The sequence below is a fragment of the Charadrius vociferus genome, unplaced genomic scaffold (assembly GCF_000708025.1).
Source record: "Charadrius vociferus isolate BGI_N301 unplaced genomic scaffold, ASM70802v2 scaffold61, whole genome shotgun sequence".
Taxonomy (NCBI): domain Eukaryota; kingdom Metazoa; phylum Chordata; class Aves; order Charadriiformes; family Charadriidae; genus Charadrius; species Charadrius vociferus.
The window spans coordinates 134,926-162,395 of record NW_009646945.1 but is presented as its reverse complement, the minus strand read 5'-3'; the positions used below and the strand labels follow the sequence as shown (position 1 = coordinate 162,395).

General features: G+C 43.0%; 1 protein-coding gene across 1 annotated transcript in view; it reads left to right on the top strand.

Annotated features, from left to right (window-relative positions):
• ADARB2 (adenosine deaminase, RNA-specific, B2 (non-functional)) overlaps positions 1-27,470 on the top strand; it is a 116,013-nt gene that overhangs the window by 45,249 nt on the left and 43,294 nt on the right. The window contains exons 3-4 of the mRNA XM_009895085.1: positions 9,152-9,266; positions 26,219-26,387. Coding sequence (XP_009893387.1) covers positions 9,152-9,266; positions 26,219-26,387 — 284 coding nt within the window. The remainder of the gene's footprint in view (positions 1-9,151; positions 9,267-26,218; positions 26,388-27,470) is intronic.

The following is a 27,470-nucleotide window of genomic DNA, read 5'->3' as shown; positions in this document are numbered from 1 at the left end:
CTCCATGCTGCATCTTGAAGATGATGTAGTACCTGGGAAGAGCCTGACTAATTCATTGGCTCAAGGGTACAATCACTTAGCGATGAATCTCCAACTAGCTACAGCACACTTATTTACAAGCCTGGGAAAAAGTGTGTTGTGTAGCAATTTGCTACACACCCTGACCAGGAGCAGCGCTTCAGGATTGATATTCTCTGTGCTATGTTTTCCTCCGCTCCCATTTAGACAGTGAGAGTGCTCCGCAGGTAAAAATACAAACTCCCACTGTCAACGAGTCCATGTTTCTCCCTCGACCGGTAAAAAGAACCAGGTGTGCATCTCCTTTTATCTGTGAAGGGAGTTGTGAACTCAATTCAGCCCAGTCCCCGTTCATTGTGTTCAACGTTTACCCCCCAAATGTCAGTAATTTTCTGGAAAATAAAGTACTTGGGAGACAGGAGAAACAGAACTCTTGGTGATATCTGTATAGCAGAATATTTCTTCCCATCCATATGCAAATCTAACCTTTTTGATATTTCAACCCTATAAACCCTAAGACAGGGTTTCAATAGAAAATGTTTACTAAAGGCTTTCTCCTTTATAATCTATTGATTTTAATATCCTTACTACTCCTGTTGAATGTCAGTTTTACCCTGAAGACTCCCATTGCAAACTTGAACACATTTAATTATTTATACCATTTGAAACATCAGTGCTGAGAAATGACTAAAAGTTTTTGGTTCTGTAATGGTATGATCTAAAGTTTGATTTTCCTTTGTGAATAACACAAGTAATTTGATATGGTAATCAAGGACAGATGAATACTTCAGACAACACAGTGCAGTTTTAATAGTAATGACATCTATTTTTCATTTTCCCAGCCTCCTTGTATATGTTAAAATATAGCTCTCTAAGTACTGGGGGATCTCACAGTCCTTTTTCACAGTGAACATTTTTGCTTTATGTTTTATTTCTTCTGCCAGGCACCTGAACGAGTATCTGTTGCTCCCACCAGTGACAGTAGGCATTTAGGGAATGTTCATGCTTGAGTTCCTTCCCTGGTACAGCCCTCAGATTATTATCCTCTTTTGGTCTTTCAGGTAGGCAGTGATGAAGTAGTGAGAAGAAGTCCAAGGGCAATGAAGAGAGATTTCAGAGCAGAAGTCCAAGGGCAATGACGAGAGATTTCAGAGCCTTGGGACAACTGGTCAAGGGATCGGCAGCACAAGTTTTGTTCTTCTCTATCCCTCCAGTTGCGGGGAATGATGTGGGGGTAAACAGGAAGAGCCAGCAGGTCAATGCCTGGACTCTGAGCCTGATACTACCAGCAGGACTTTGGGTTCTTTGACCATGGCTTGATTTACAGGACACCAGGTCTGCTGGTAACACATGGGAAAAGCCTGTCTCACAGGGGGAAAAGGGTTCTAGGACAAGAGTTAGCACGGCTCATTGAGAGAGCTTTAAAGTAGGTTCAAAGGGGGACAGGGATGTAACTGGGCTCACTAGACAGGTGTCCGGGTGTAGTAGCTCAGCACTTGTGGAGCAGCATAATAGTATTTTTGAGAATCAGGAGGCCTACCACCCCTCTAGGGCAAAAACTACATGCTCAACTGCCTCTCTGAAATGCCTACACACCAATGCACGTGGCATAGGGAACAAACAAGAAGAATTAGAGATCTGTGTGCAGTCTCAGGGCCATGATCTCATTGCAGTTACTGAGACGTGGTGGGATAGCTCACATGACTGGAACACTGTCATGGATGGCTATGTTCTTTTTAGGAAAGATAGGCCAGTAAGGTGAGTTGGTGGAGTCACTCTTTATGTGAGAGAGCAAGTGGAATGTACTGAGCTCTCCCTGGGGGCAGATGAAGAGTGAGTTGAGAGCTTGCGAGTAAGGATCAAGGGGCAGGGTAACATGAGAGACACTGTTGTGGGTGTTTATTACAGTCCACGTGCTCAGGATGGGGAAATTGATGAAGCCTTCTACAAACAGCTGAGAATTGCCTCACAGTCACAGGCCTTGGTTCTCATGGGGGACTTCAATCACCCTGATATCTGCTGGGAAGGCCACACAGCTGGGCATGTACAGTCCCGGAGGTTCCTCCAGTTTATTGATGATAACTTTTTGACTCAGGTGCTAGAGGAGCCCATAAGGAGAGGTGTACTACTGGACCTAGTACTAACAAAAACAGAGGGACTGGCAAAGGACATTAAGGTTAGGGGTAGCCTTGGCTGTAATGATCATGAGAAGACAGAGTTCAGGATTAAGTGTAGTATGCATAAAACAACAAGTAGGATTGCAGCCTTGGACTTCAGGAGGGCTGACTTTGATCTTGTCATGAAACTGCTAGTAGAAAACCCACGGGTGAGCGCTCTAGAGGGTAGAGGGATTCAAGAGAGCTGATTGATATTTAAGTATCACTTCCTCCAAGCTCAGGATCCCTAGGAGCAAGAAATCAGGCCACGGAACCAAGAGACCTGCATGGTTGACCAGGGATCTTCTGAAAATACTCAAGTGGAAAAAGGTAGTTTACAGTACGTGGAAGAAGGGACTGACCACTTGGGAAGAGCATAAGAACGCTGTCAGAGTATGCAGGGATGAAATGAGGAAAGCCAAGGCCTCCTTGGAATTAAATCTGGCAGGGCATGTCAAGGTCAACGGGAAGGGTTTCTTTGAGTACATCAGAGGTAAAAGGAAAACTAGGGAAAATGTGGGTCCACTGTTAAACAAGACAGGTGCTGTGGTGACAGATGATGCAGAGAAGGCGGAGTTGCTGAATACCTTCTTTGCTTCAGTCTTTACTGCTCAGGCTGGCCTTCAGGAGTCCCAGACTTTGCAGGTAACAGAGGTCTGGAGGAAGGAAGACTTTCCCATGGTTGAAGAGGATCAAGTTAGAGATCAGTTAAGTAGACTGGATATCCACAAGTCCATGGGTCCTGATGGGATGCACCCCCAAGTGCTGAGGGAGCTGGCAGAAGTCATTTCTGGGCCACTCTCCATCATCTTTGAAAGGTCCTAGAGAACAGGTGAGGTGCCTGAGGACTGGAGGAAAGCCAATGTCATTCCAGTCTTCAAAAAGGGCAAGAAGGATGACCCAGGAAACTACAGGCCAGTCAACCTCACCTGCATCCCTGGAAAGATGATGAAACAGCTTATTCTGGGCGTCATCTCAAAGCATCTGGAAGAAAAGGTTATTGGAAGTAGTCAACATGGATTCACCAAGGGGAAGTCATGTCTGACTAATCTGATAGCCTTCTATGATGAAGTGACTGGATGGGTGGATGAGGGGAGGGCAGTGGATGTTTTCTACCTTGACTTCGGCAAGGCTTTTGACACGGTCTCCCACATCATCCTCACAGGCAAGCTTAGGAAGTGTGGGTTAGATGAATGGACAGTGAGGTGGATTGAGCAGTGGCTCAGAGGGTTGTGGTTAGTGGTGCAGAGTCTAATTGGAGGTCAGTAACGAGTGGTGTTCCCCAGGGGTCAGTACTGGGTCCAGTCCTGTTCAATATGCTCATCAATGACCTGGATGAAGGGATAGAGGGTACCCTCAGCAAGTTTGCTGATGACACAAAACAGGGAGGGGTGGCTGACACGCCAGAAGGCTATGCCACCATACAGTGTGACCTGGACAGGCTGGAGAGCTGGGCAGAGAGAAACCTTATGAAATTCAACAAAGGCAAGTGTAGGGTAGTGCACCTGGGGAGCAGTAGTAACTCCATGCATCAGTACAGGTTAGGGGCTGACCTGCTGGAAAGCAGCTCTGTGGAAAGGGACCTGGGAGTCCTGGTAGACAACAAGAGCCAGCAATGTGCCCCTGTGGCCAAGAAGGACAATGGCATCCCGGGGTACATCAAGAAGAGTGTGGCCAGCAGGACAAGGGAGGTTATCCTCCCCCTCTAGTCTGCCCTGGTGAGGCTGCATCTGGAATACTGTGTCCAGTTCTGGGCTCCCCAGTTCAAGGACAGGGAACTGCTGGAGAGGGTCCAGCAAAGGGCTATGAAAATGATTAGGGGACAGGAACATCTTTTTTATGAGGAAAGGCTGAGGCACTTGGATCTTTTTAGTCTGGAGAAAAGAAGAGTGAGGGGGAATTTTTTCAATGCTTATAAATACTTAAAGGGAGGATGCCAGGGGGATGGGACCTGTCTTTTTTCAGTGGTGCCCAGTGATAGGACAAGAGGTAATGGGCACAAACTTGAACATAGGAAGTTCCATCTAAACATGAGGAGGAACTTCTTTACTTTGAGGGTAGTGGAGCACTGGAACAGGCTGCCCAGAGAGGTTGTGGAGTCTCCCACTCTGGAGACATTCCAAACCCGCCTGGACGCTGTCCTGTGCAACCTGCTGTAGGTGACCCTGCTCTGGCGGGGGGGTTGGACTAGATGATCTCCAGAGGTCCCTTCAAACCGCTATCATTCTGTGATTCTGTGAGTGCAACCAAGAGCAGATTTGCCCCTTGGTGTGGGTGTAGCAGTCTTATTTACCTTACTCATATCACTAGCTGTATTAGTAAGACTGAGCAAAGTTTTGATCTCAAAGAAATTTTCTCTGAGACAAATGTTTGTACAGAAAAGTCTAAGTGAGGACCTGTGAAAGCTAAGGTTTGGTATCAGGGGAACCAAAGCAGGGGATGTGGAAGAAACTCATCACCTGGAAGGTCAGTTCTTCTAGACAGTTGTGGTTTTTCCTCTCAACACGCAGTCAAAACCGGCATGGCCAAGGTTGCCCGGCATGGCCAAGGTGGCCCTGCCTGGCCAGGGCGTGGGTATGCTTGAACTCTCAGCCTTGCCAGTTGAGTCTTATCTGGAACATCTTTGGTTCAGGCATACTTCCACTGGCTTCATGGCATTTTGCATCAGACCCCAGTTTTCCAAGGGGATTAAAGCCCTAAGCATAAGTCCCTCCAAGGTCCAGCACTCAAACAGTATTTAAGCATTTATTCTCTTGTGTGCCTTGGTAAAAATTTTCAGAATTCTGACTGTCCATATTTTTTTATTTCCTTCTCTCCTGTCCCCTTGCCCCAAACTGCTAGTTCTCTGCCCTTGGATGATCAGTGCAATTGCATGCACCTCAATTAATTCCACAGAATTTCTCTTTCACAAGGAATGTTTATATTCTTTTTCTTTCCCCCATCTTCTGAAATTTTCCCTTTTTCTACTACGGACCTGATAGTTGTTTAGAAGCTGCCAAGATGTATTTGGCTCTTGTATTTACTCCAGATGGAGACTTTTATTTTCACTCATATCTGGCATTAGGAACTGTGGCATCACCAAACACAGCTTTTCTCTGAGATTAATTCTTTTGATAATAGAGAATAATAAAAGAATGGTTTCTATTGTGTATGGGTTTTAAATTATTTCTGGTGGCAGACAACACAGTCTAGCCTGTATCCCAAAAGTTCAACAAGGCTCACAATAACCATCAGTAGTAGGACTTTTCTGGTTTATAACCCATCAAGAATAATCATCTGAATACGTATCTTTTAATAGCCAAGGATTATTGTTTAATAGTGAAGCAAGAAAACCTCTGGAATGAAATCTATGGTTCAAAACTAAGCAGGGGTAGATGTACCAACTCATCTCCACCATATCTGCCCTGTATGCATTAGATGTATTTGTAACCAGTTTTGTCTTTGTAAAAGCATCGAAATCAAGTCTAAAGACTCTGTATAGGCAGAAATGTTGTCAGTGATTTCAGTGCACATGAATGGATCAGCCCAAACAGCAGCTCTGGCATGTGTTAGAGAGGGAGGCAGCACTCTACGCCTCTTGTAACTTATGGGTATACGTCAGAAATCTAACCCCAGACCCAGCTCTGCCACTGGGCCAAGTGTTCAGGGATGGATTATTCAATGCCCTACAATTACACTGCATTACATGCATCAATCCTCAGGGTATCAAATCCCTTACAGGGCTGAGCCGTGCATCTATTGACTTTTTATTTTATTCCATCTGCAGAAATATACTGCTCCTTTTCCGCTTTTCCATTGTACTTTGAAATATCCATTTGAAAACTCGGGGCAATGTGAAGCCTATAAATGACCTCTCTGATTAGACACTGTTTCTGGTCATTTTTCCTGCATCCTGCATGTATTCATGTCTGTCATTCCTTTGCTTCTATTAATTTCACTGGCATCCTTTTAGGCAACAGATTCAAGCTGAAAAATATTCGCCTGACTTATTTTAGCTAAGAGGCTTCACATTTAATGGATTTGCTGTTCTTTAATGTCCCAGGTCACTCCTTGAGATCAGCAAATGCCGAATTCCTTATCATCCCCAAATGTTATCTGAAGTCATGTCGTTATTTTGCCTTTAGTGAGTCTCTTTGCTCTCTGGCTTTGGAACCTACTGCCAAATGAAGTAAAGAAAGCTCTGACTGTGGGGATTTCTAAATCCAAAGTTAAAAGTTATTTGTTCTATTTAGCATTTTTAAAACGATTCTTGTAGGAATTGTATGTGCCTCTAAGCTAATTAACTCTTAATGAGCGCAAAATGCCCTGGGATGCAGATTTGGAGGGTACTGTAGAAATGCAGGCATGGATTGGACTGCAATACTGCAGGAGATGAAATTTATGATTTGATTCTTTTTTTAAATGATGGTGCAGATAGTTTTATTGAGATACTCTTTTTTTTTTCTTTATTTCTAGTCTAAATAAAGCTGATCAGATTTTCAGTCCACCATATGGGACCCAGTTATATCAGTCCTGCAAATACACTTTAGTTTTCCGTTATGGATGAAGTCACTCTTCAGTAGGGAAAACAAGTTTAGGAGCAAACTTTCATATTATGAAAGACAGGCAGTGTTCCAGCACTGAGCACTTAGCCAGAGCATCAGGAAATCAGAACACCTGGCTGTGCCGAGCTCCGTGCTATTCCCCTGGACCAGTCCCTCACCCTTTTAGTGCCTTCACTCATTCATCTGTAAAGTGACTATAATTGCATTTATATCACAAGGGTGCCTTGATGCTTGACAAATGAGAATTGACCCAAAATTCATCCTTCAGAAGCTCTGTATGAGCAATACTTTGCTCACATGGTGGTTGTGGACAATTAGATTAGAAGAGGTATAAACGCAGTCAAAGTGAAATTCCATTTAGGAACTGTCAAACTGTTCTTGATAATTTTTCTTAGTTTTCTTAGTTTTCATCTAATTCTAGTGTAGAATTTTGCATGCATCTCCCAGAAAGGGTTTATGTGCCTCTTCCCTTCTTTTGCAACAAACCAGCATATTTTATTCTGTGTTATATTAAACTGTCTTTTGGGGCAAATGGTTTGTTCCCAGAGCAATACCTTGGAAAGCTGCATTTAGCAAAACAAAGAAAAATTATTATGTCAAAGAAATTCTATTTGAGCAGATTGGAATCACTTGCAAGGACTGTCCATGAGAAAAAAAATATTCCGGGTTTTATGAAAAGGGTGTTGCCTATTTGTTGCTATGTTTTATTTAACTGGATTTTTTACATTTGCTATAATAATGTTTAAAAATTAAGCTGACTTTCTGCAACAAACTGTAGAAACATATGGTGTACAGCCCGCAGAGGCTCTCAGTGGCAGTAGTGTTACTGATAATATTTGTGAATTAGAATCTGCTTTCCTCTGAAAAATAGCTGTATGTTCTCCCAATTTAAAATACTGTGTTTTCGCCAACGTGTTTTCATCGACATTAACAGTTTTGGTAAAAAAAAGAATGGATATGATCTTCTTAAATACATTTCCTTACTTCTGCATGGCTCTGGGTCTTTCAGAGTGAGGGAGGCTGAATATCAGACTCAGCCTCTCCCCCACGTGTGCCGTGAACCCACTTAAAGAAACCAGGTGAATTCAAGGGAACCTGTTTTACCAGGACCTCCCCCGGGTAGATGAGCCCAGCACCAGTAGAAAAACTGGAATTGTTGCTTGGTTGAGCCACTTTTCCTAACAAAGGCGTGATCATCTGGAGCTAATCAGGTTGCTGGATGCCAGGACATCTCCTGTCAGCACCCCAGAGTAAGATCCAGCCCCTAGGAACTGCTCCCAGGAGGATTTGTAGCTACAGCTTGGCTTCCCACAGGAAATCATATGGCTTGAATAAAAAAAAATAAATCCTTTGGATCTTACTTTTATATGTTCAGACTTGCAAAGCACTTTAAGAACAAGTCATGCTCACAAACAGCATTTCTCTGACTTATCTCTAATGTATGCTTGAAAGGCTCTGTGCCAAACAAAGTGCAGAGATTAAGTAAATGAAAAGATACTAAACTTTGCAGCAGGGAAACGGGCCAAATAGTGGCGTTCTCAGGAGCACCAGAGCTGGTTTAGGTACACATTCATCCATACGCAGTCTGCAGAATTCACTTTTAGACCTTTTACCCTGCTTGGCTTCAGTAACCGGCTTCCCAAGGTTCTCCCTGGTGACTGGACTGACTCAGACCTGAGGGTTCTGACCACACAGCCATGGGCACATTTGACCTTTCAACAAAGCTGCCGTGCTCAAGAGGAGACCTGGCAGACCAGTCCTACAGCAATACTGCACACCAGTGAACTCATGCAAGCAACATCTTTGGTAGGATGTCTAAGCAGGGGTTCCCCTTCCCTTCCTTCCAATGTCTGTCGAGGTGGAACCAAGACAGACCATGGTACTCCTCTGACAGCATTAAATATAGCCCAGATTCCTGAGCTGATCATTTTACCTCAGCAGCTGTGAGTTATTAAAAACTCACCTTGAATGCAGAAATAGGTGTTCTTTACCTATAACCCAGGCCTCAGCTCAGCTCTCGGGCTTCAGTGGGCTACTGGAAATTTTCAGTGGGCTCATGGAACTCAGTGGTTTGGTGGGACACGCGCCTCTTCAGGTCACAACAATAAAATGCTGTAAGGACCAACAAATTTCCTGTGAACTGATTCTGGACCAAGGTGTAAGAGGCTGAAAAAAGTCAGCCTGGAAATCTTCTCCCTTTACCACTAGTCCTAGTCAATACAGGTCTCTAGCTTTAATTCAGTTAATTTGGCCATTTCTGAGGGTCATGTGGGTAGTCGACAGAGAGGTATTCCTTTTATCTTTGCTCGAGTAGGTGGTGTCTAATTCTAAAAGGGACCTCTCAGCAGTTGACAGCAGGTGACTAATCTGCAGAAATGCCCAAATGCCTCAATCAAAGAAAGTGAAAAAATTCTTTCTGACTGTGTCTTTCAGGATTTTGCCGACTCCATATACCAAATGGTTGCACAGAAGTTCCGGGAGCTGACAGACAATTTCACTTCCATGCATGCACGCCACAAAACTCTTGCAAGCATTGTGATGACCAAAGGTAAGATATGCTCTCATTTATTTTCCTTTGGCATTTTTCATGACTAAGTAATACATTATTTACCTGGTCCACAGTATTGAAGGATGCCTTTACTCCCACACAGAAAAATAAATAGTAATGCAGAGAAAAGAAGCATTAAATATTTACACTTCAAGGAACTTCACACAAAAAATGTCGGCAACAGAGGTAAAGATTTATTCATAAATATGTCCCTACATTGCTTTGTTTACAGGACTAAATACAGACCTGCCTGATTTTGCATTTCCTAATAGATGGGGTAGTTTTAGTTATCAATAAAAAGCTGTATTATTTATTAATTTCTTTTTTAGATCTTGAAACACTAAGTTCTTGTACAAGGCTACCACAAACCTTGGTTTAGGCAGACGATAAGAGCAAATCTCAGCCCATTTCCTTTCCAGTCAAAAGAAACAAAACCCAGACCATGCATAGTTTTAATTCTGCTCTGCTCTAACTGTGGGAAATACTTATCCTTATCAGCAGGGCCAAAATTTTATATATGCTCCATTAAGACTTAACTGATGGACACATACCGTACAGAAGTCTTTAGCCCTTTGATGAAACTGCTGTGTAGACAGTCTTTCTTTTTTGTGAGCACATCTCAGTTGGGGCACCTCAGTATTTATGAGGATGTCAGCAGTGGAGATGCTGCCATAAACTTCATTCTCACTCAGACACGTGGAGCAGTGGATTGAGTTTAGAAATGAGAGGATAAGCTCAGAGGGGAAAGGCATGTGTAAGGCATCCAGGCTTGTCTTACCCCTTCCTTTCAATAATTACATTAGCTAGATTCAATAGGGACACTTGTGAATATTGCGAGGCAGCAGGATGAAGATGGGATTATCTGCTGGATCTTTTCCAACCACGGAAACTAAATACAGCTAAGAGTTCTGTGCAGAGTGACTTATTCTCCTTTCTGATGTGAAAAGAGTGAGAAAGCCTCTCCTGAAATTAGAAGTAGAGAAGTTGACTTAAAAGTATTTTCCACCTCTGGTTGGAACTGAACTGTTCCTCAGCTAAATTTGTCATTATTTTGCTTAATATCTGCTTTGTTTTGTTATTTTTTTATACTACTTTAGGATCTGGAATAATGGGTGAGACTTCAATTGTTTAAGTACTGCAAAGACACAATGTTGTACAAACAAAAAAAGTGGTGTGTAAATCCTGTAGAACACAGGAGACATATTTAGTACCAAGAAAAATAAAAGGGAGAGTGTGAAAGATGCACAACAGACCCGGCATAGCAGCTGCCTTGCCATAGTTGGATTTCTTGACTGTGGCACTCATCAGATTTAAACAAAGTTCTATAGTTTATTTAGAGGAGCTCTTTGCAAGCAGGATCACAAGGAAGAATGTTTAAATATGCCTTTTTAAAGAAGCTAAGTTACAGGAGCCAAGAACTGTTGCTTTAACCACTTTTCAAGGGGAGACTGTACCCAGCTTAGGTCCCTGTTCAGTTTTCTTCTGCTCAGTGTGTATTTTCCCTGTAAGAATTCCATCCCATTCCTACCTTGCCAAGGTACAGTCCTTGCATCCTTTAGCCCAGGTGTAGACCTGCTTTAAAAAGCACGATGGAGTCAATGAAGCCACATTGCTATGTGACCAAAGAAGCAGTCTGTGGTGGTTTTACCCTGGCTGGACGTCAGGTGCCCAAAGCCACTCTGTCACTCCCCTCTTCAGCTGCACAGGGGAGAGAAAAGATAATGAAAGGCTCAAGGGTCAAGATAAGGACAGGTGGCGATCATTCACCAATTACTATCATGAGCAAAACAGACTTAACTCAGGGAAATTAATTTAATTTATTATCAATCAAATCAGAGTAGGAAAATGAGAAGTAAAACCAAATCTTAAAACACCTTCCCCCCACCTCTCCCTTCTTCCCAGGCTCAACTTCACTCTGGGCTTTTCTACCTCCTCTCCCTGAGCAGCACAGGGGGATGGGGAATGGGGGTTGTGGTCAGTTCATTATGTGTTGTCTCTGCCAGTCCTTCCTCCTCACACTCTTCCTCTGCTCCAGAGTGTGGGGTCCATCCCACAGGAGACAGTCCTCCACAAACTTCTCCAATGTGAGTCCTTCCCACAGGCTGCAGTTCTTCACAAACTACTCCAGCGTGGGTCCTTTCCACAGGGTACAGTCCTTCAGGAACAGACTGCTCCAGCATGGGTTCTCCACAGGGTCACATGTCCTGCCAGCAAACCTGCTCCAGCGTGGACTACTCTCTTCATGGAGCCACAGGTCCTTCCAGGAGCCTGCTCCAGCACGGGCTTCCCATGGGGTCACAGCCTTCTTTGGGCATCCACCTGCTCCAGTGTGAGGTCCTCCACAGGCTGCAGGTGTATATCTGCTCCACTGGGGATCTCCATGGGCTGCAGGGGACAGCCTGCCTCACCATGGCCTTCACCACAGGCCGCAGGGGAATCTCTCTTCTGGCACCTGGAGCACCTCCTCCTGCTCCTTCTTCACTGACCTTGGTGTCTGCAGAGTTGTTTCTCTCACGTATTCTCCCTCCTCTCTTTGGCTACTGCTGCACAGCAGTTTTTTTCCCCTTTTTAAATACGTTGTCCCAGAGGCACTACCACTATTGCTGATGGGCCCAGACTTGGTCAGCGGCGGGTCCGTCTTGGAGGTGGCTGGCATTGGCTCTGTTGGACATGGGGGAAGCTTCTAGCGGCTTTTGACAGAAGCCACCCCTGCAGACCCCATGCCACCAAAACCTTGCCACACAAACCCAATACACAGTCATATGAAGGACAGTGTAAAACCCCACACTGTATGGGAAGGAAAGTGACCCAAAGGAGTCATAACTTCCAACATCACAGCTGCTGAGTGCGTGCGGTGCTAGGGGAGGGGAGGGACACATCCAGACCCCTGCTAGTCCTGCTGGGCAGCTGGGGCTCTCTGTGCCTCTTCTTTGGGGAAGGAGAAGGGATGAAAGTGTCCTTGCCCTGGCATTTTATATGAGTCCTATGCCCTTAGTGAGATTTTACACATTTGTATTTCATATTTCTTCTTAGTCAGCATTAAGACAAAGTATAATTTTACTTATGTTCACAAACCGTTTCCCTCAGGGCTTCTTTTTTAATTTTGAATTCCCTTTTATGAATTCCTTCAATCTGTCAGCCATCCAATTTGTCAATATCTCACTGGTTTTGTGGAGCCTAGAAAAGAAAGTCACAGATATGAAGTGATTCACAGAAGACGCTAAGCTAGAAACAGCCTTATATTGGTACATTTTCCAGGAAGATTTGAATACGTTCCAGCACAAGAATGCCTGCCAACCACGGCAAGACGAATCATTTGCCATTTGTGTCATTATTTTCTGTACTAAAGTTGTAGATTTGTGGTCTGTTCCCCACCATCATTCACAGAGGTAGCAAGGATCTTGACATGCTCTGTTCAAAGATGGCACAGAGAAGTTTTCCACATTAAACACTCAAATACGTACCAGTTTCCTGTGTTTTTAACACATAATTTGGCAGAAAAACCCCTACATCTCTGCAAACAATTTACTAATGACATCAACAAAAACAATCTGGTAATGTCTTATTGCATTTGGTACAATACACAACCATAGCAGACAAAAACTAATTTGTTTTTGCTTTCATTTCAATGTCATCCCGACTAGAAACAGATTTATCTGTGCTCGTACAGTTTTCAGACAAAGCTGGTAAAAAGCACAATGTGATTCTGTGATAACTGCTGTTAAGATAATACAAAATCTCTACAGATGAAACAGAAGTGTGTTAGATTGGTTTTCTTTTCTTGAACTCTGACATTTTTTCTGCCATTTCGGTTTCCCAGGGAAACCAAAGAGACTTACATTTGGGCACTGTAATTGACTTATGCTGTAGCACCCAGGGCAAATTCCGAAGTAGGAAAAAGAAAAAAATGTAGAAAATGATGTTATTGACTGACTGTGAATGTTCTGCAGTAATAAATTGCCAGTCAGAAAAACAGGCAGTCCAATGTATTTAGATATGCTTTGCTCTGAATTGTGATGGAAAGTTAAAATCTCAATGCATTTTTCTGAAAGCAAGTTTTCAAAACATTTGATTAGTAGACATCAGGATAATCTTGAAAAAATCTGCCTAGGTAGGAGCAAATTATCACACTGGATACCAGCTGATGTGATGTTAGCTGATGTAATATAATAATTGAATATAATAATAATTCAAAAACTAACAGATCTTGAACTAAACATTTCAAAAGATGGAATGGTTGAAGTAAATTATTTAACAATACTCCAGTTATAATATATTTGAAATCTGCCAGTCCTCTAACACATTCTAATTTTATTGAAACACATTCAGAGAAGATTGTTCTATCAAAAAATTGTTCAATTGAGTCTAGGAAAAATTGTTTAACAAGTAAGACATTGCATTCAAATTTTCCATGTACAGCAAGCCATATTCCCACAGAATATCTTTAAGTAGAACAATAAGTGTACTTTTTATTGTAGCATAGTATTAATACGAGGACCTAAGTTTTATTGCATACTGATTATCCACAGTAGTTCTCCTGACTTCTCTGAAGATATGATGGGTTCACATATGGAGAATTGAGAACATCATTTCACATGTGGAAAAGACAGTCTGGATAACATCATGTCAAACACAAACCATCACCTCAGAACATGCATATCCAGGCATATGTATGATGGATGGAGTTAACTTTCCTCATAGTGTTTTGCATTTGTGGCTAAAACATGGTTGATAACACCAATGTTTTGGCTATTGCTGGACAGTACTTGCAAAGAGTCAAGACTTTCTTGCTCGCTCCAGTCTCCATCCCCAGCAAGTAGGTTGGTGGTAGATAAGAGGCTGGGAGGGGACACAGGCAGGACAGCTGTCCCCAGCTGATGAAGGGCATATTTTCTCCCAGTCCCACAGGAGAGGGGAGTGAGCGAGAGGCTGGGTGAGTGTTTGGCTGTTGGCCAGAGTCACCCAATATTTCATTTCAGGGTGTACAACAGTAGGTGGACATAAAGTTTCTTGATGTCACAGGTTCAGGTAACCTACCAGCTCACGCCCTTCCTATGTGACTCTGTCTCTCAGGTGCAATTTGGACATCTTATTTTGACCCAATGTACCTTTTTATTGAGAAGTCTGCAGGGAGAAATAATTTTTGTTATTATTATTAGGCCAGTCGATACAGTTGGACAAAATCAAGGGCAAGAAAGCTAATATTTTCTAACACATGTCAACAAATGCAAACCCACAGTACTGTCACGTACCTCCATCCCTGATGCACGGAGTCACAGATTAGCGGATCACAGGAGGCTGAGGAACTACTGGCAAGAAGCAACTCTTGCAAGGCTTGATGAAGAGCATGGTCCCACCACGGGTCACCAGGCAGGGCAGGTGGCTTTACCAGTGCATGGGTCATTGAGGAGAGAGCCTGGCCCCAGCCCAGGGCAGCACGAGGTGGGAGGCAGTGGTTTGAGCTGCACACTAAGTGCTGCAATCTATAGCCAGGCAGCATTCACAGTGTTTATTTACACCACAGAGTTTGCCTTTGCCAGCTCTGAGCCAATACAGGCATACATTTGTGCTCTACCTGAAATCACTGGACACAGTAAAGAATTACTGTCACTCAGTGCAGACATGAGCTATTATTGCAGAGGTCCTTTTTGAAAAAAAAAAAAAAAAAACAAACCCTCCCATAATCATTACAGACAAAATGAGGCTGCTATTTAAACACTATTTTCCCATTTGTGTTTGACAAATCTTAGCAGTTTAAATACTGATAGGAACTTTTTGTCATGCTTTCTGTTAAAAATGAAGCATTAAAAAAGTTCAGTCCTTTTCACAGGAGCGTGGCATTCATAGAAAAAGGTTATGAGTTGATTTCTCACTTCAATTTTCTCTCTTCTTCTATCTTTTTTTTTTAGGCTGACAATCATTTTGATGTTAAGAGCAAACTAGGAGGTCTTCTCAGTTATCTTGTATGAAATAAAGATGAACTGGACAAAAGAGCCCTAAATAGCAATTTCATGCTGTGATAAAAGATGATAAATTATCATCCATATCTCATGGAACGGATCTTAATCATTGCTAAGTGGCATAACAGAAAAAAGCAAAGTTGACAATACGTCTCCATGGATCTTTACAGTCATATTAAGGCTCATAAAGCCTGACGCCTAAGTACAGTCAGGAATATTGATGGCCAATTGATTTCTGATCGTTAGTTTAAATAGGAAAGTTGTAAAGTAGTAAAATACAGTAGAAAATTCAGGCCCTATGTAGAGTGTCAGTCTGCTCCATCTCAGGTGGGATTCAAGTAGCCAAACCACTTAGAGGAACTGTGAATAATTTACAGGTTAGTGCCTAGGGGAAATCCCTTCAAGAACAGAGTTACAGGAGTAATTTAGGCTCTTGGGTCCTATTTGCATAGTTAGATGGATGCTAAAAGCCTGGTCCCAGTGAAACCCAGGGTTTCGATGAGACTTGGATTCCCAAGATGAAAATTGGGTGCTCAATTGCTGACATGCTTTTGAAAATCTCATGAGGTCTCTTCACATTCTGTTGCCTGATGCTCTTAAGGATGTGGCAGAAAATCATTTGACATTCCAGGAAACATTATCCATTTCTTACGTGTGCCCAGGTTGATACATCACCACCAGATGACAGGTTTTCTCAAAATATTTTAAAATAGGTAAATAGATATGTAGTTATAAACCATGTATGTCACTCTTTCTCAGAAATCTGTTTTTAAACCAATAATCTTTGTATTCTCTCTAAATAATTTTGAACTCCATAAGAGCATCTCTTTTCCACAGCTGCAACTCTATTCCTGGATTTTGTAATGTGGACCTATAACAGGCAGACTAGGATCCCTGCGGCCCAACACATTTAGGTTTCCAAATTTCTGCTGAAAGGACATCTGAGGTTTTGCAGTTGAAACTGCAGCTCCACCAGGTTCATCACTTCTTTTAAAATACAGGCTTAAGCATTCCACTGCAAGCACTCCCTCTATAAGAGCAGTGTTGGGTGTTTCTTCATCTCATTTTGTTAAATCATTGCCAAGGAACAGAAAATAGTGCAAGATACATTACTTAGAAACAGAAAATATGAGATGGGACACAGCCCTGTAGCCTGCTGTACTTGCACAGAGTGGGGAAAAACAGGTTCAAGGTCAACTGTCCAGGCCTAATTATATATTTTACACTAAACAGAAATTAGATAAATTGCATACACCAGCTGGGAGAAAGTACAGAACCAGGGCTTCACTTTTGGAGGTGAGCACCGCAACCAGCCCATCACACAGCCCCTCACTGCTGCTATTGGCTAACCAAACTCCATCCTCTGAGCTGCTTGGGAGCACAGGATCAGCAAGAACAGGGGAAAACACCCCTCCATCTCAGCAGTTTCAGGCACTCCCACGGGAGAATGACCCAGCCTGGAAAGGGAATTGAGTCCCCATTTTCCACCTGCTGCACAAGCTGTAGGTGTCTCCAGCAGTTCTCACTGGTGCTTTCTGGGCAGCTCCAGTGGCAAACGTCTTCTTCCCCACTGTGCCCACTGGCTGTTCTGGTCTTCATTCCAGAACAGCCAGCTCTTCTCAGATGCTGAGCCTTTTATCCCAGGCCATTTACTGTCTCTGGACTTAGGTTCTTGCTGTTTAAAGAATATTTCTGATTGAAATAATAACTGACACCTCTCAAAACCTGGATGCAGGCGAGGCCCTGGCTTTGTGTCACATATAGTTGCATTGGCCACAAGGATGGATATAATAATTAACATGAAACATGTAAATGAAAAATAGGCACTTCTGTTTCCATCGCTAAGTGTGTGAAGCAAGGAGCTGGAAGGTTCAGACTTTCATTCTGCTCTGTGATAAGCCAAACTGGAAACTGTCCCAGTCTCAACACGAACAGTGCATCTCATCCTAAAAACTGAAGTTTCTTGGGTGAATAAAGGCTTAGTGACATCAAATATTGCTTTTACTTTACTGACCTAGTAAAACACACAGGAAGAGAAATGCAAGTACGCTTAAGAAAAAAAAAAAAGTAAGTTCCTCCTGTACTTATCTGCCAAAATCCGCATTCAGGATTTCATCCTTTCTCACTGCAATTAAGGATCTAGCAAAGAAGACTGTCAATTTACTTAATGCTCGGATATCAGTGGCGTGGCATTTATAAGAGAAGAACGGACATATGCACTCAGGACCTGCAGCAAAAGTGCAACTCAGTCCTGTTTTAAAATTAGTAATTATCTGTAAGCTCCAGCAGAGCTCTTTTCCTGAGGAGGAAAGCAATGTTCCAACTCACACGAAAAGAAAGGACCCTCAGATAACATTGATTCTGCCACTATGAATTTAGGTAAAAAAAAAAAAAAAATCCTTGTGGATTTTAGTATGGGAATAAAGCATGCAGGAGCCTGGGCTGACCATCCCATCTGCTCCTCCAGATTTCCAAAGCCCACATTGAGGAAGAGAAGGGAAGGGAAAGGGCACTGGTGCTTGCAAGCACAGCACCATCTCCATCCACACTCCTCAGAAGAAAACCTGATGGGATTTCGTCCTTTCCGTCTGCTAAGGGGAGGGGAGAAATGGACCGTAGAAATTAGAACTGGGAGAGACCACTAAGTCATCCAGTCCATTTCCCTGCAAGCGCAAGATTGTTCCCCATGGTGCATTCCCAAGTGCTTTTTCTGGTCTAGATTTAAATGAACCAATTAGCAATGGGGCTTGCAACACTGCTGTGGGAGACCATTCTAGTCTAATGGATCTCATTGTTGATAATTCTCACCACCTGATTCACCTCCACTTTGGCAACTTCCATTCTTTTCTGGGCTAGGAAATTCTTCCTGTGAACGAGACTTACTGGAAAGACCTGCATAGAAACATCTTGCAAAATGGATTAGTGCAAGAGGTTTTTTTCAGGCATCCAATGGTGTGATCGAGCAGTTCAAAACTGGCTTGTGTCGGAAAGGGATTTTTCTTCCGGAGGAACTGAATTTGGAATCTGTTCACAAAGAAACACCCCGTGGTATTGGGGGAAGTTTCCTGTGCCTGGCTGTGAAAGGAGAGGCACAGCCACTCTCAGACAATACCCTGCACAGAGGGATCAGAGGTCAGGCTAGAGGGGACTGCTCCTCTGCCCCTGCTTGTTCACTGATGAAGATGAAGAGCACTGCAGAGAATAGCCTTCCCTAGGCAGCGCAGTCAGATGCAGGATTACCCAACACATTAATAAAGGAAGAAAATACAAAGCTCTCAGAGGCTCCTTCTACACCCTCTCTTCCCACAGAAATACAATATATTCACTTTCACATAACCCACAGTTCGACGTCAGGAAAAGAAATCCCTGTGCAACTCCAGCATTTCAAAGTCCACATTCCATTTATACTGCTGAATAGCTTTAACCTCACTGTTAGCAATTTCTTTATTCCTAATACGTGGTAGCTGTGTATTTGTCTTTCTGACTTCTGCTATTACAATTCGTAAGTCCTTAACATGCTTCTTCCTTCCTGTTTTTTTCTTCAGCCACTTCTTCAAATCGGCTGCTCCCATCCACCTCAGGGCTGCTCCTCGGGACACCCAGCTGTGAGCTATGGGATACAGCCAGGGTGCTCACTCAAGTCCCAGACTCCCATTTGTCACTAAAATGATCACAATCACCACCTCTGGTACAGCAGAAATTGGGCGGGTCATGGCGGGGGGGGACTCAGCTACAGCACAGTCTTTATGGCTGGCAGATGAATGCTTGCTGTTAATAGCTATATGCGTACTGTTAATCATGCCTGCCCTCCACACTTCTTGTCTTATGGCTACATACTGATTTTTTGGGGAGTTGGGAGTGTGTTTTTGTTGTCCATGCTGGGAAGCTGGGGACAGCAGAGCTACCTGTGACAGGAGCGCATATTCTACACTGAAGCTGAAGGGCAGGGTATGCTTTGCCACACACCCTCAGCTCCCTCCTCCCACATGCATTTTCATTTCACTCCTCTTCAAACCTCAGAAAAGACGAGGGTTGTAGATGCATCACCAAGTTACGGGGCAAATGGGGAGAGCCCAGACTGATTGACCTGGCTAAACACATCCCTCACTTCTAACCATAAACCTACCCCTGTGCAAGCGTTAACAAACAGAGACAACTGTTTCAACTCCTTTTCGGAGAAATGTGTCCTTTTCCTGCTTTTCTTTTTTCAGGGAGGAGAGGGGGAGAAGAGCTCTTTGCCTCTTTTGCAGAAGTATTTTGTGTGGGATGTTGCCCGCAGCCTGGGCGGTGAGCACAGCCCGCAGGCTGGTGGCACGGTCCCCTGCAGGGCTCTGTACCAGCTCCAGGACCTGCCTGGGGGCAGTGGGGTGCAGGACTGTGGCCACGGCGTGTCCCCGCAGGCAGCTTTTCCAGCATCACTGCTTCATGTCTTGATTGTTTCTTATTACAAAATTAAAACCCTCCTAAGGATGTGGTAGAGCTGCCGGGAAAGAAGATAACAGAAAATAATGCAGGACTTGTCAGTGCTATGTAACATCAAGAAATTTTCCTTCCCTAAACAAACCTGAAATGGAAACCTGAACTTATTTGGCTATGAGTAGAAGGTAAAAAAAAAAATCAAAAAAAAAATCAACACTCCTCTGTGATCAGAGCTCTATTAACTGCCTTGAAAATTATTCCAAATACACTTTTTGCAGATAACAATAGACAATCCTTTTGACTGATTTGTTAAAAAAGGTAAAGAAAGAGCATAAAATTATTGCTTATCAGAGAAAGAAGCAGCACCATTTAAAATAACATGAAATTGTACCCCATGAATTATTCACAAGGGCTGATGTTACACTATCATTATTTCTGGCTTTCCTTTTTACTGCATAGGATTTTGTGTCAGTTGTCTCCAACCCAATAAAAGAGGTGGGTTTTCTTTTAATTAATCAAACCTGATTTTTCTGATTATTTTTTCTAATTTAAAATGCATATATTCCAAGCAGTGAGTTGTCATCATGGTGTCATGTTGAAAAAGAAGATAGATTTCATTACTGCTAGCAGGGTCTAATACATGCAGCGAAATAGACGCTTGCACACTGACTGGTGTTTCTCTACGTGTCATGCCAGCTGCTGAGAAGCCAAAGTGTGATCCCAGTTGTACGCTGGCATTAGCATTTGCAAACTCCATCCTGCTCAATATGAATTAAGCTTACTGAATTTCACAGAACTTCTCCCATATACAACCAGTGTGGTTCAGATTTCGTGTCAGCAAAAGCAGTTTTCTGATTGCACGTAACAGTCAACACCTCTTGCAATTACCTAGTGATTTTGATTTTCCTTTTCCAACACATAAATATGCAGGGCTACAAATTCTGTATTATGGAAGGTCTTAATGATCATAGCACACAAGAAGTGAGAGTAACTCTATTAAAGTCAGTAGAAACATTGATTAGACTAGCCAAAACCCTCTGGTTTTTTTGGTAGAGCTGTGTCTCGACGCAGATGGGTGTAGACAGTATGCGTTTATGGCCACGACTGACTTAAAAGCACAGCTCATAACTGTAGTCCGTAAGATGTCAGCCAGTTCTCTGTATCCAACTTATTTGCTGAGCAAACTTTCATATTTTTTCTTGCTTACTGTCTCTTCTGTCAGCATCTTTCTGAATCATTTCTATTGCAAGCTCTGTGGCTGCAAGACTGATGTTTTGGGAGATCATGTAGGGAAGACAGCATTGTTTGCTTTATGTGTGTAATAGCCCAGCTCAAGGCAATGTGACCATCCATGAATATATTAACATTAATACAAACAATTATCCTTAATTGTGTGGGGGGAAAAACTGAAAAAATTACCTCAAAAAGTATAAACATCAGAAAAAAACAGATTTTAAAGGCACTAGATTTGCTCTGCTTGCCATCTTATGATGTGGGGAGTTTTGATTTGCACGTGGTATTTGATTTCTTACAATGAGAGAAATCTGCCCACAAGCAGCTGTCCACAGAAAGCTGTACCTCTGCTGGCAGTCTACAGGTCTTCAGAGTTCATGAAGAGAAACCTAGGTGTAATGCAGACTATCCGAAAGCAAATATCTAAAACAGGCCAGATGAATCACCTCCCAGGAAAGTTCCTCTCCGTTGACTATAAAGAGGGTCTACAGCAATTAGCTCAGCTACAGACATCTAAACTCTAGTTGTCCAGAATAGCTGACATGAATCCCATGCCTGATATCAGCAAACTGAAAATGGCTTATAATAAACGCCATTTTCTTTTCAATGGCTCAGCTCTGACGTGAAAATCTGGACTGTCACTGACACACAAAAATGAACGTTAGCGGGGTCGAGGTCCCTCCTGCCTGGCTGTGAGAGGAGACCCTGCCTATGGACCCTGAGGGGAGCTCAGGCTTCCAGCAGAGCACCAGAAGGACTCATTACATCACCAGATCATTAGACTGAATGTATGATCAAAGACAGTTTGTCATTTATTTTTGTTCTATAATGCAACTAGTTAACTGACAGAATTTTTGAAAATAAAATGTGGTGAATTCCTTTCCCACTCTCCCGGCTGTTCCCGTCAACACGACGTTAGCCAGGACCCAGCCAGTATGCTGACACAGCTCCCCAGTTTCCTTTCCCCTGCTCCATTTCCTTTTCAAATTGAAAACTATTAGGAGTCTTTAGGCAAATAATAGAAACCTAATGCAGGTGCCTGTTATAAATCGTTCGCTAGTTACTTTTAACCTAATGTCTTCTCAAACATTACTTCGCAGAAGGTGGCGAGGGAAAGAAATGCCTCATGAAGTCTGACAATTGGCAGGTCAGGATTTGAGGTCATAATAATGTAGCCCATTTCTTCTTGTTTGTCAAATGACCTGAACAGAGTTAGATCCCTGGGTCTTCCATCTGAGATTGGCTCCTCTCCATAAGAACGTGGGTCTTGCCAAGAGCAATCGTCATGTAGGATCGTACCCTGCTGTGCAAACCGAGGCAGGGAAGGTGCCATATGGCTGGTGGCACCAGGGTAGTGCTAGTTTAGGATTTTGCCACACCCAACGCTATAGCTTTCCGAGGCACAACATGATGATGTGCTCGGTCTAGATCTGCCACCTGTCTGAGGTTAAATTAATCAATGCTTAGGAGGTAGCTTGATACTCATAAATAGAAATCACTTGAGAAATTTGAAGTATTCTGCAGGCAAAATAAAATAGGAAGTAAACGTTAATAACAAGAGTTAGTAATGACTGTTTTTTATGCAAAATAGACAAATGTACAGAAGTGCCTATTAATTCTGAATCACTGCACCAAGTATCTAACCTCAAGAGTTGGAAACGATGCCTAAAACGCCAGTGTGATCAGTCAATGTTAAAATTTGCCTTCATCACCTAGGCATCGTGTCGTTCTCAGAGGCAAATTCCTCCTATGTTCACTGGAAATAATACCAAGCATTTCACAGGGGATAAACCTCCAACTCTATGTATGTACAAAACAAGGCATGCAAGAGGACAATCTGTTAGTATATGTGCTCCTGAACACATCAGGCAACTGTCAGGTCGTTGGAAGTGTTTCTCATCATGCTGGGTGCCCTTACATGCGGCATTGAATGGTGCTACACTGGTCACAGATCACTTTCCCCATTTGGCTCCCCAGTGAGGTGTAAATATTTCAAAGCTAATGCATAAGTCATGTACACCTGTGTTTCTGACTGCCATAGTAGTGAGACATAACTCTTGGGTATTTCTGAGCGTGGAGGAACATGGATTATTTTCTGTCATTGCAAATGGAAAATACATGGAGATTTTTAATGTTTAACACTCAGACTGGTTCTGCAAATTCTTGGAAACGGTTGCCTCCAGCCCCAGGCAGCAGCTAAGTGATGTTCTGCAAACACGTGCACCTTGCCAGGACTGGCAGACACCCCAGGCTGTGTCCACACGTGACTACCTGCTGGGGCCCCGTGTCACTGAAAGCCAACATATGGAGTTAATTCACCCAAAAATGAACACCCCAAGTGCACTTGCCGTTACTGCGTGAGTGAAGATCGTGATAGCAAACAACATCAGAAGGATTCATATCGTTGCTGCGTCAATAGGTGTTGGGTGCTTTTGTGTTTCATTTGTGAATAAATCCAGGCCTCACAGAAAATCCCGGGTGCATTCATCATCTTACACTCATGCTAGAAAAAAGAAAGAGTTATGCTTATTTATGGATAAAATATTTGAAATAATAAAAGGCAGCACACCATACACTGGACTGATTGGGAGGGGTGAGTACGGTATAGCTCCTGGAGAGCAGGAGAGCGGGATGGCTTCCCCAGATGGTTTGCTCTGGGTTTGCAGAGCCTGGTGCTTTGACTGCGAGGCACGGGGGAGATGGGGGGGCACATTAGGGGTATGCTAATGTAAGGAGAAGGAAGCAGTCGCTCTCACTGCCCTGAGAAGGAGTATTGATGAAGGTCCTCAGGTGCAGGCAGAGAGGCTCATGGGTTTCTGAACAAGGGAATCGCCTCCTGGTGTACTTCTGTTGTACTGAGGAAAATAAGACTCTCTCTACGTTGTTAAATAAATAAAATAGAACCAAAAAATAGCTGGTTCTTATCGTGGACCTTCCAACCAAGGAAAATACTGTATACTGTTCAGAAAAGTATACACTACTTTTTGAGATGCTGAGTGGGACTCAGACACCTCTGTTGGCAGGCAGTGTCTCATGAAATGTTTGGTGCTAGTCTATGTGAAAGACAGTTAACTAGATGGACACATGTCTGATCCAAGATACCTGTTATTTTTCTCATGGAGGCAGTGATCCTAAAGCATACCTGTTATTTTTCTCATGGAGGCAGTGACCCTAAAGCAAAGTGGCATCAAAGCAATTCCAATGTATAGTGTATAAACACCTTTCTTTGTAGGGAAGGAGCCATTTTTCCACCTCAACTTTTTATCTAGTAATAAAACTGGAATAAACACAAACACTTGTAATTGCATTTCTCCACTGCATTCTCCCATGTGCTCCCATCCTCTTCTCGAGTTTTCTAGATTGCCAGCTCTTCTTTTTTTGTTGTTGTTGTTGTTTAATAAATACTCCCAAACATTTTTTTAGGGCCACATTTATAGAAACAGAGATTAAACTTCCAGCACAGGCATGCAATGATGTGTACTTTGTCACTAGTACCTTTAACAACTTTTGTATGAGACTCTCACAACCAGGGAGTCAGATGTGATTAACTGGATTTTTCACGATACTTATACCTCTCCTACAAATGTCACAATGCTGCCATGCCACAATGCGACTAAAATTTTTGGATTAGCGATGTAGCTATCATATTGATATAGGCATGAAATAGTTTTGGTGTAATTTGCTATTGTGTACATTAAGCATGGCAACAGTGCTATAGCACATCATCCACCACTAGTACCAGTGCTAAGTGGAGATTATGAAGTATTATTGGTCCTATTTACTAACTGGGACATCACTGGCAGCACTAACCCTTTATGCTTAAAATATAGTTTTCTTCTCCATTCAACTGTTTTCTCATATCACCCCAATGGATCTTATGAGACAACATGGCCCTAAATGTGGTGCTTCCAACCCAAAAAATCTCTGCAATTTTGGGGGGGGATTCTGCCACTCAGTAGGCTTCATCCTAAGAAAAAAAATAATATTGCTAATTCTATAAAATAATTCCTAAAGCTTTTCTACAGCTAAAGTAACATTATAGAAACAGCATCACCATGGCCTGTGGTGAGGTTGTTTCCATTCCTTCTATGGGTACTTGCAGCCTCAGGCCTGTCTTCGTCATTAACTCATCAGACTTTGAGGGCTTGATTCAGTTGCTTAAACACAGGCATCGATTTCCACTAAGTCACTTTATGGATTTCCATCGGAGATGTGTGGGGAGGGCAGAGAACCTCCTGGACACCCCCACTTCCCTGGACCAGCAGCCAGAGGTTAGTCAGGACACAGAGGGCGCCTCAGGGGACACTACGTGGGCACAACCATGCCAGCCCCAGCAGTCTGACTTGCTATAGTGTACATGTGTTTGCCTACACACAGTCGTGCACAGCTGTCAAATGCAGTCCAACACCCTTAGGCTACCTTGTCACATCTAGAGGAAGCACCCATCAGCCAGAAAAGTCCATTTTCCCAAGAGCTGCTCCTCTGTTCTTTGGTATTCGCAGAGATACAACCTAAAATGTGGTGTTCAATAGATTATTTCAGTTTGGGCTCAGTTCATTCCTCACTCTCTTTTAAAAGTGTCCAGAGGGCTGAATGAGCTACATTTTAGAGCAAAACCCAGGTCCTGTTGAAGTCTGTAGGCATTTTGCCACTGACTGCAAAGAAATCAGGATTTAATCCTAGAAAGTTTCTATCTGGACCAAGAAAGGCATGTCTTTCAATTGCCACCACCATTATCTGGAGAGGCAATGGGGGAACACAGCTGGTCTCTGTGATGAATGATCCGTCCCTGGGACCACAGTGGAAAAGGCACCGATGTAGCTACTCTTGGAGAAATGAAAAGGAAACTGGGCTGAAAGTCAGATCTGTTTGTTCTCTGAAATTTTTAAAGAGCAGCTCCAGCAGTGTTACTTGCATTTTATTTAGTACTTATAGTGCAACAGCAATGAAACCTAACATTACAGGGAGTGTGTGTTCCCACCAGAAAATGCCTTCAACAGCTCATAAAAACCTGGCCATTTATCAGCACTGCAGGAGATCTTTATTACCTCCCTACAGCATGTGCTCTCTTATGATGTAGCTATTGATTTAACAAGTAAACTTCGTGGCAAGCTTTTATCTTGGAATTAGCAGCAAGACTGAAATTGAGCTCTTATTATTCTAATAACACAGAGATGTGAGATTCCTGCATATTCCAAAGGCCATATCATCACCTTTACAAGCATCCCATTAGGGCTGTCTGGGCTGCCACATCAAAGCGCGGGCTGTGAGATCTTTAACAATTATGATATCGTACTCACCCCCGGCAACTTCACAACCCTTTTGTTTTTCTTCCTACAGGTTTGGACATCAGGCAAGCTCAGGTTATTGTGCTGTCATCGGGTACCAAATGTATAAATGGGGAATACATTAACGACCAAGGGCTTGCGGTCAACGACTGCCATGCAGAAATTGTGGCAAGAAGGGCATTTGTTCACTTCCTCTACTCACAGCTGGAGCTACACTTAAGGTAACTGAATTCTGTAGATGATTGGGGAATGTTATATGGCCTTCAGTGTAACAGATCCATCCTCCAGACATTTGAACTATTTGTTTCTTTATGTTGTTGTTTCTGAGTCTTTGGCTGATGAAGGACCAATACACTTCACAGAAAAAAACCCGAGAGTTAGATAGTCTAGAGTGTTAGGTCATGAGCTCCTTTACTTCAGACGATTTTCTTTCAGTGGCTATTAGATATGACTCATAAAGTTGGGTTTTATGAAGCCTGATGATTTTGTACAAATCTTTACATGCAGGCTTATTAGCATCATTCACTGGCCAGAGACTGGAAGGGGGGGGCATTTTGCTCACTGCAGACATTTTCCTGTCTTCCTTGCTGGTGCTGAAATATCTCCAGAAAGTGATTTATTGATCATTAATGCTTTCATCGACTTACTAGAGAGGCAATGAGTGTTAACAGTACACTAAACTTTGTGCCAAAGTGCAAGATGCTATCACTCACTCCTTCTTTATGATGTTTTAAAATGTTATAGCATGTAGAGTCATTACAGAGGAATCATAGTCCCTGTCTTCAGCCAAACCCACCTTGTTACCATTTAAATGGTTAATGGGTCATAAACTGCCTGGAAGCTGGTAACAAGTGGAGTATTGCAGAGGTCTATCCAACAATCTGGCAAAGGCTATGTAGTGCTTGCTTATAAGCGTTGCAGAAGACATCAAACTGTGGGGAGGACCGGTCAATATGCTTGAGGACTGCATTGCCATCCGGACAGGCTGGAGGACTGGGCCAGAAGGAGCTTTGACAGAAAACTCAACAGGGACAAATGAGAAGTCCCACACCAAGGAGGAAAGAATGACCTGCAAAAATGCAGGCTGGAGCCTTACTGGCTGGGGAGCAGCTCTGCTGAAAAGGGACAGGGTTTGAAGGCAAACAGCAAACTGAATGTGAGACAGTAGAGGCCTGGCAGCAAAAAAGGTCAACAGGATGCTGGCCTGTATGAAGAGTCAGTCAAGGGATGTGACCATCCCACAATACTCACCACTTATTAGACCACATCTACAATACCATGTGCAGTTTTGTGTCCCCCAATAC